Here is a 9,651-nt window from a genome sequence, read left to right as displayed (position 1 = left end):
ACTGTGTGTGTGACAGTGGCCTAAGGGTTTCAATCACAATGGCCAGTCCAGATGCCAGCTGTAATCAGCATTTCTCCCCTACAAGATACAGAGGAGAAACTCTGTTGTGTAATAGCAGCAAGGCCTCATGTCCACGGGCGAGTTGGATTAGGCATGTGGGAGCCCATAGTGGAATCCTACCCTGCCCACAGCAGAGGACCCTGCGTACCTGTGCCTGCATTCTTTTTTCTGTACTGCGGATGTGTGCGGAAGTGCCAGACGGTAAGGAGGGGTGGGGGTGGGGGGGTGTCTTTTTTTTAACTTCTGCTTTTCTGCAAAATCCGCAGCCCATCCGCAATGTCAATTGTGAACGAGACACGGATCGGATGGAATCCACACTAAAATGGAGCATGCTGCGATTTGTTTTCCGTATGCAGAATCCGATAATCAAATCCGCATGTGTAAATTGAAGTGTGGGCGTCCACGCTTCCCTATGGGCGGCTAGAACTGTGGATCTTCCGCAAATCAAATCTGCCCGTGAACATTGGGCCTAAAGCCTCATCAGGATTGTAACATTTACCAGTGATACACCAAGTTCTTAGATATAGGATGTCTAAAAGAATAGACTAAACTCTTGTGTACAACTGGTCTTTGGTATGAGAAAGAAGTCTTTATTATTCTACTACACAGTGGAGTATAGCGGGCCGTTATCGATGATCACCATGCAAACTCAACAGCCTCTTCCAGAACAAAAGTAACTTTCTAGAGTCTGAACTCCGGGCTGCAGACTTTCACATATTATACGGATAAAACGAAGACATTTATTGTACAGCAGTGTAAAAACAATTGAAAATTTCTAAACAACCTAAATAAACAGCAAGGGTGGTGCCTGCCCGTAACCCCTGTAGTGCCTGCAAGGTCTCCCCAAGGTCATTGATGCTCCGTGCTGGAAACACTTTGCGAGTCCAGCCCAAGCAACGTCCCCAAATATGACTGATCTCTGCTTTCCACGATTTGCTCCGGTCTGACAGGATGGAGAAGGGTTGCCGGCTGTGGGTTAAGGGTGTATTTTTCCAAGAAAGCCAAGTCCGCCGGCTGGGCCATGACGGAAGATTCGGCATGTGTCTCTACCTCTGCCTCGTTTTCTCCCATTTCAACTGGTACCAATGTGATGGGGACACAGATCTCTGCGTCGGAGCTGTGCGAGGGATCGGGGTAGGTCTTTGCCTCCTCTCTCGCCCCTTCTTCCTCCTCCGTCTTACAGCCGTGAACATGGTCGGTGTGATACTTCAGCTTATCCTTCCGCTTGAAGCTTGCGCTGCAGTGCTGGCAGTTGTAGGGCCGCGCGTCTGAGTGTATGACTAAATGTTTAGTCAGAGTCTTTTTAATGCGGAACGACTGGTTGCAGATCGGACACTTGTAGGGCTTCTCACCTGCGGAGCAAACAACTGATCATTTCTCCAAAAACTATATAATGCATTTTCTTAAAAAGATGCTCAGAAGTTTCATGAAATCCAGCCTCCCAAATAAGTCTAGTGTAACCCATATTGAGGTGCGCAGCGTACATTACATGCGTCACAAGAGCAGGTTCTGAAAACAGGTCACTTAACCCCTTCCCGACACACGTACAGCTATATCCCGCTAAAAAAAATCCCTAGCATGATTTTTAAGGATTTTCGGGGAAGCTTAAAATATAAGCCTTACCCCAAAAATAAGACCTAGTTACAGTGCTTTAAAAAAGTCAATAGGAATGAATTAGGACCAGGAAAAGGGATATAAAAACGTAATTACTGCCTTTTACAGTGCTTTTCAGCCGAGTCACTTACCTAGCAGGCTCGGTCCAGGTCCTTCCCGCTGCTCTCCAGCGCCCTGACGTGGTTCCCACGGTTTCCGGCCGCCCAAACAGCATCACTTTCTGCTTATCAGATTCATAAAATCTGCCTACAGAAAGCGATGCTCAGCTAATCAATGCAGCGCTTAAAGAACCAATCACAGCCATCGCTTTGTGAAGGTGGGATCTATAAACAATTCCCGCCTCCACAAAGCGATGGCTGAGCAGCAGCGTTCGAAGAACCAGTCACAGCCATTGCTTCGTGGAGGCGGGATCCTGTGTGAGTGGTCGAGGACTGCGCAAATCACACCAGAGCTCTGAAGAGCAGCAAAAAGGACCTGAGCCGAGCTTGCTGGGAGAGTAAAAGACAACATCCCCTAAAAGTAAGACCTAGCACAATTTTAGGGGCACAAATTACTATAAAGACCCTGTCTTATTTTCGGGTAACATGGTGTATCCTAATTGCACATACCACTGTCCAGTTCAAACTATGGTATATAACGTTCTGACTAGAAGACACACCAGGTTTAGACAACAAAAAAATATTTAAATATTTAATACTAATTAAAACTTTTTTGGTACAGTAGAGGGTTAACAGCCACACAGCCGTATGCGAGGTGTGCCCAAGAATCTCGGGCACAACTTGCATCAGACAGGACACTGGCACCCACATGTGTGCTGTGCAATTTGCATGGGGCATGGACATTACATCCCCTATTCTCGTATGCGATATGGACAAAAATATGACATGCCGCACATTTTTTCACACAGATCATTGGCACTTGTGTGTCTAGTCCCGTAGGCTGACACGGCTCTGTGTGCGGTCCATGAAATACATGGACCAAAAATATGGTTATTTGAATAAGCCCTTAAATGTGTCTTCATCTATTGGCTACTGAAACAAATTACAATGGCGGATGTAGAGACTTTATTTACATCTTGGCTGAAAAGGGGGTTCTCACAAATGTCCTGTGGCTGGCAGGGGCGCAGAAGCTCAGTCCGCCCCATCCACAGCCGGCTGTGCCCGACAGCCAGCCTCCTGCTGTTAACCCCTTACATGCCGTGATCAATGTTGATCGCAGCATGTAAAGAGTTTACAGAGGGAGGATGTTCCCTCTGTGACGTCATCGGCCCATCATGATGGAATCGCAGAGGGCTGCTGGGCTGATATGGCAACGGCATCCGGGTCTGTCATGGCCTCACATCGTTATGAATAGTGATAAATACATGCAGTACTGAAGTACTGCAATGTATTATCAAACGATCACAGTTTCAAGTCATCTACAGGGACATAAAAATGGAAGTAAATAAAAATGGTAAAAATATAAATATATATATATATTAGTAAAAAGAAAAATAACCTTTTTGCACACTTTCCCCTCTTTTTTTTTTTTAAACAAACACACAATGTTTGTCATCGTATCCCTTACGAACTGTATAATAAATTAAAATAGATGTTGTATTCTGCATGGCAAACGCTATAAAAATAAATACATTTATAAAAACTGAGACAAAATGCTTTTTTGCTAATTTCACCTACCTAAAAAAAGCAGTAATAGTAGTATATAAAAGCCATATGTACCCCCCCACATGGTACCAATAACAACTACAGCTCATCATGGAAAAAAACAAGCCCTCACAGAGCTCTATCCACGGAAAAGTAAAGTTATAGGACTTGGAATGCAGTGAAGCAAAAAACTTATTTTAAAAAAAAAATGCAAAAGCGGAAAAAACCTAAAAACAAAATATATAATTTTGGTATTGTTGTAAGCATACTAACCAGCCAAGTAGTTATGTAATTTATGCTGCATGAGTATCGCTGTGTGTGGTGGGTGGTATATTACTTGGGTTGCTATCATTATCAAAATACCAGCGACCATTTGTCTGTCCATGAGTTATATGCTCCGTCCCTGATCACATGACGGTGACTGCATCAAAGGTCCTTCATCCTGAGTTACATGCTTCACCCCTGATCACATGATAGTGATGTCATCAAAGGTCCTGTAAGGACAGGGCTGCTGTCCGGCTAGGTGTTCGTTAGTATTCCATAGCAACTGAGGCCACGGGGTTTGTATGGGATGGAATACTAATGAACACCTACAGCAGCCGTGTGCTTACAGGACCTTGCATGATGTCACTGTCATGTGATCACAGAAATGCAGCAGAGGTGTGGCAGCATAGATGGTGAAGTTTCAATTAAACAAGTTTTTATTCTTCCATGGTCTGAAACTTCTATGCTGCCACATCTCCGATTACTACTTGAGCTTTTTTGGTTCAGGCTCGTTTTTTTGGCTTTGCATTCTATTCCACCTTGCTTGGAAGGTAACTGTTTGAGTGCTGTTGGTCCATATCTTCTATACTAGGACCATCATGTGATCAGTCACCTGTGTGGGAGCAGTCCGGGGGTCACATGACCAGGGAGTGATCAGTGAGTGCAGCAGAGCTGTGTGTGATGTACATGCAGCAGAGCTGTGTGGCGTGCATGTAAAAAAACTGTGTGGCGCCACCAGAAACCCTGGTACTATATGATTTCCTAATAATTACCAGTATTTCTACTTACCAGAATGTGTCCTGAAGTGCATTTCAAGACTTGATTTCCCTTTAAAGACTTTTTTGCATACTTCACATTGATGATATTTGGTCTTGTACCTGCAAAGTGCAGAAAGTGACATGCGGTCAAACTTGCAAACAGTACTAGGACCAAACAGAGCTGCTAATTAAAAGCACAGCTAATCTTGCATGACCTAAGCAACAGCATGAGTTATCTGGTATCACAGATAGTCCATGGTGGCGTTCCCAGACATGTTGGCAACAGACACTAAAAGGTGAAAAAACAAACTACCTCTGCCTGTACATCACGGGGAGGGGGTGCCTTATATTTACAGCATCTGCAGCAGAAGCTGTGACTGACCGTGGGGGTACCGCTGTTCATCCCTTACATGCTACAATCAATGCAATACCTATTAATGGTGTGAGGCTGAAGAAGGTGCATCAGGGGTCTAGTCCCCACACTATGGTGGGCCTCTGCGGAGCCTAATACCATTAATAGGTATTTAAAATGCTTTGCATTATCTGTGACATGCACTTTCCTCTTGAATGGGGGTTGTACTGGAGATGCATTGATGGCTATTGCCCTGGACATACCTAGTGATATACATCTACTTGAATCTGTATTATGCTCTCAGGGATATTATGTGGGGACTTTCTGATTTAATGTGTTTTTATATTTGTGTGTGTGCTTCTGGGTTTTTCTTCTTTGTAGGACTTTTAGCTAAAAGTGCAACAAAAGTGATCAAAAGCTATATGTATCCAAAATGATACCAATAAAAGCTACAGCATGTCATGCACATAACAAGCCCTCACGCAGCGCCTTGCATTGAAAAATAAAAAGTTATGGGTCTTTGTATGCACCAACGCAAAATAAAATATTTTCCACAAAAAGGGCTTTTATTGTGTAAAAGTAGAAAAACCTAGAAATATATAATTTTTATATAATCATACTTGATCATAATGACCGACAGAAAAACTATATGTAATTCATACCGCGCGCCGTAAACAAATATAAAAGGGCAAAATTGATTATTTTGGAGGGGCAGGGTGAAAAAAATACAAGTAATACACCACATTATAAGTACCCCAAACATGTGCTACCGAAAACCTACAGCTCGTTACACAACGAGGAAGCCCTCATACAGCCATGTCAACGGAAAAACAGGATTGGTCCCAGTTAAATCCTTTGATCGGATGTTCATAAGCGGACACAGCGAGGACCTTAAGTTCAGATCCTGCCACAACAGGGAAACGGCCGGTACTCCCGAACAGGTGGGGGCCGTGTCCCCCAACGAACAGTCAAGAAAAGGAGTTCACAGTGAATGACAAAAAAAAACCTAAATTGTGTTTTCTCATCTGTGTCATTGGGTGGCACAGTGAAAGCCCTGAGACATTCAAAAGCCAAAAGTACCTCTGTGCAATCAGAGTGCTGCCACATGCAGAATGCTGCAACCAAGGACCGCATCAGATCGCAGCCTTGTAGACCTAGAGAGCAGAAACGCTAAGGGACACTGCCCAGGAGGCACCCACCGTGTATGTGGATTGAGTCGTCACTCAAATGGGCAGAGTCCTGATCTTGGCACAGTAGACTTCCGTAACCACTGAACTGATTCTAGGTCAGGGGATTTGGTATGCCTCCCTGAAGAGGTGCGTTTTTAAGGCACGTCTGAAATTTCGTGCATCGGGAATTGTCCGGATGCCTTGGGGTAGAGCATTCCAGAGGATGGGTGCTGCTCTGATGAAGTCCTGTAGGCGAGCATGTGAGGTTCGTATTACAGGGGTGTTTAGTCTGAGTGTGTTAGCTGATCAGAGTGAGCGGGCTGGGTGGTGTACTGACAGGAGGGAGGCGATGTATGGTGGCGCAGCGCCATGCAGAGCTTTGTGAGTGAGGTAGAGGAGTTTAAATTTAGTTCTGCAGTGGATGGGCAGCCAATGCAGCGACTGGCATAGTGCAGAGGCGCCTGAGTAATGGCTGGATAGAAAAATGAGCCTTGCTGCCGCATTTAGTATGGATTGGAGTGGAGCGAGTCTAGTGGGGGGGAGACCGATGAGTAGCGAGTTGCAGTAGTCAAGCCGGGAGTGGATGAGGGCAACCACAAGTGTCTTTAGTGTGTCAGTGGTTAGGAACAGCCGTATTTTAGCAATATTTCTGAGGTGCATGTGGCATGTTTGGGTTAGAGATTGGATATGGGGGGGGGGGGGGGGTAAAGGAAAGGTCAGAGTCCAGTGTGACCCCAAGGCGGGTATGCTGTCTGGGGGTTATGATGGTGCCAGACACTGGAATGGAGATGTTGAGGGGAGGTCGGTTGGGAAAAAGGGAGGACATAGTGTTAGAGACAGCGGACAGACAGTCGGTGATATTTTGGAGGAATGGTCCAGAGATCTCACAAGAGGAGGTGTATAGTTGGGTGTCGTCAGCGTAGAGATGGTATTGGGAGCCGAATTTGTGGATGGTTTGTCCAATTGGGGCAGTATAGATAGAGAAGAGAAGGGGACCAAGGACCGAGCCCTGGGGTACCCCAACAGCGAGAGGAAGTGGAGCAGAGATAGAACCAGCAAAGGAAACACTGAAAGAGTGGTCAGAGGGTAGGAAGAGAACCAGGAGAGAGCAGTATCCTTTAGACCAATAGAGTGGAGCATAGTGAGAAGGAGGTTATGGTCAACAGTGTCAAATGCAGCAGACAGGTCAAGGAGGATTAGTAGGGAGTAGTCACCCCTCGACTTTGCAGTCATCAGGTCATTTGTTACTTTTGTAAGGGCAGTTTCGGTCGAGTGTAGAGAGCGGAAACCAGACTGGAAGGAGTCGAGGAGTGAGTTGTCAGACAGAAAGCGTGTAAGGCGGGCGTAGACCAGGCGTTCCAGTAATTTGGAGATGAAGGGGAGATTTGAGACGGGTCGGTAGTTGGCAGCATCAGTTGGGTCCAGGGTTGGTTTTTTAAGCAGAGGGGATATGATGGAGTGTTTAAATGAGGTTAGGGAGAGGTTGCAGATTGTGGTGAGGTGAGTAATGAGAGCTGGGGAAAGGAACCGGAGGAGGTGAGAGGGTCGCTCGCGCAGGTGGTGGGGCAGGCAGCGGAAAGGAGCCTGGGGACTTCTTCCTCTGTCGTTGGTTCTAACGTAGAAAGTGAGTTAGTTCTGGAAGCAGTGCTGAGGAAACTGGGATCAGGGCTAACCATGCAGTTTTCAGAGATTTCTTTTCATATGTTGTTGATTTTTTTCTTTGAAATAGGCAGCTAGTTCTCCAGCAGTCAGGTCTGTCGCAGGGGCCTGTTCTTTGGGGCTGAGGAGGGAGTGAAAGGTCTCAAAGAGTTCTTTGGGGTTATGGGATAGTGAGGAGACAAGGGAGGTGAAATAAACTTGTTTGGCATGGTGAAGGGCTAGGTTATAAGTTTTAAGCATGAATTTGAAGTGGGGGAAGTCTGCTGGCAGCTTTGACTTTCTCCACAGCCGCTCGGCGCACCTAGAGCACCGCCCATATAAGGGGGTCCCCAAATCCCTGCAATTTCAAGACTGCAAATTCAAATGTAGCGTATGAAAGTGATGGTGAAGAGCAGGCCCCTGCCATAGCAGATTCTGACTAAGTGGCAGGGGTCCATGGCATGTCAAGCAGTAGGGACACAAGATTGGCATACCAAGGATGACTTGGCCAGTCTTGGCTTTCTTGAGAAGCCGTGGGATGAGAGGAATCAGTGAAAAGGCATAAATGAATGAAAACTAGTTCTGAGAGATCGCTAGAGCGCTCACCATCTGCGCTTAAGGATCACAAGTTTATGAAGCTATCAGATCCACATCCGGAACGTCCCATTTAATCACTCTGGCACAATGGAAGCTCAAAATAACAGGCGGCTATAATAAACTATAGCCTGGTGACAGCAACTACATATACTACATACTGCACATCTGATATATTTACAGTAACAACTATACAAAGGTATGGTATTTATAGCAAACTTACTTCTGCCAAATCTTTTCTCCTAGATGAACACTTTTATAATGTACAGTCAAATGGTCACGGCGGCCAAAACATTTCCCACATTCTTCGCACTGATGGGCTCGCTCCCCTTCAAACAGATAAAGCAAGTAGATGAGAACAAATTCACATTATGTAGAGTTACTGTACCAGATGTATGGCACAAGATGTTACACATGGAAGAAGAATAAAAAGTATACAAGTATGTCTGACGAATATCATCTGCTGGAAATCAGTCACCCATAGGCTCCCATGTTCAAAGGAATGCATTTAATGTGTGTGTGTGTATATATATATAATTTTTTTTTAACTGAATGGCTGTTGTGTATACCTCTGATGACTGCCATTTGCCACCCTATGGGCTCCTATGTTATAGCTAGTGTTTGTATTGAATTGGTATCCTGAAATATTGTATAACAATAAATCTGTATCATGCACATATCTATACATACACATGTCTAATGCACATGTCTACGTATTAGACATGTGTATGGCCAAGTCTATGGGAGAATGCGCACCCGAGACTGATTTTCCTGCGCCACACGAACTTCAGAGAGACCAGGTAGCGGGCCAGTATAAAACCGACATCACCCGACTCCCTGTCAGCATCATAACTTAGTTTGTGGTGCTGTGGGGACGTGATGGGTTTTGCCTAAATGATTGATCCCTGTAAATCACTGAGTAGGATTTAAAATAAGTTAATATGGCCTAATAAAACACAATCTACACTTTGTAGGTAAAAGAAGTATGGTGGTATAGGTCTCCATGAATTTTAAACTTAATACTGTGTTTTCCTGAAAGTAAGCCCTACTCCTAAAATAAGCCCTACCATAATTTTCAGTTCTCAGTGCTGACAGAAAAATCGCTTGCTAGTAATGGGGTTTGTAAACCCCGCCTCCAGCAGATTGCTCTGATTGACTCTCGAGTGCTGCGGTTCAGCCACTCGCTGCAGCGCTTGATGAACCAATCCTAGCCATTCATTGAATGGCTGTGATTGGTTCATCAAGCGCTGGCTCCAATTGGCTAAGCTGCGGCGCTCGAGAACCAATGAGAGCAATCGCTTGCTAGAGGTGGGGTTTACAAGCCCTGTTACAAGGCAAAGTATGTTCTGTTGGCGCTGAAAACTGCAAGCAAGCCTGCCAGAACTGTGGAGACCAGTGGGAGGTGCCTGCTAGGTAAGTATAAGACACTCCCCGAAAATAAGACCCTGTGCCTCTTAATATAAGACAGGGTCTTATTTGAGGGGATCCAGTACAAAGTTGCTTACCTGCCTAGAATATTGGATTGGTGCTGTCAGGACTCAGCAGGACAAAGCTTTACA

General features: G+C 45.2%; 1 protein-coding gene across 1 annotated transcript in view; it reads right to left on the bottom strand.

Annotated features, from left to right (window-relative positions):
• Positions 1–629: 629 nt before the first annotated feature.
• ZBTB41 (zinc finger and BTB domain containing 41) overlaps positions 630–9,651 on the bottom strand; it is a 28,091-nt gene continuing 19,069 nt past the window's right edge. Inside the window, exons 8-10 of the mRNA XM_066597195.1 lie at positions 8,316–8,421; positions 4,371–4,459; positions 630–1,412 (exon numbers count right to left, since the gene is read on the bottom strand). Coding sequence (XP_066453292.1) covers positions 910–1,412; positions 4,371–4,459; positions 8,316–8,421 — 698 coding nt within the window. The 3' untranslated portion in view covers positions 630–909. The remainder of the gene's footprint in view (positions 1,413–4,370; positions 4,460–8,315; positions 8,422–9,651) is intronic.

The sequence above is a fragment of the Eleutherodactylus coqui genome, chromosome 3 (assembly GCF_035609145.1).
Source record: "Eleutherodactylus coqui strain aEleCoq1 chromosome 3, aEleCoq1.hap1, whole genome shotgun sequence".
NCBI classification, from domain to species: Eukaryota; Metazoa; Chordata; class Amphibia; order Anura; family Eleutherodactylidae; genus Eleutherodactylus; species Eleutherodactylus coqui.
Note: the sequence above shows the minus strand (reverse complement) of the source record. Positions and strands in the feature narration are given on the sequence as shown.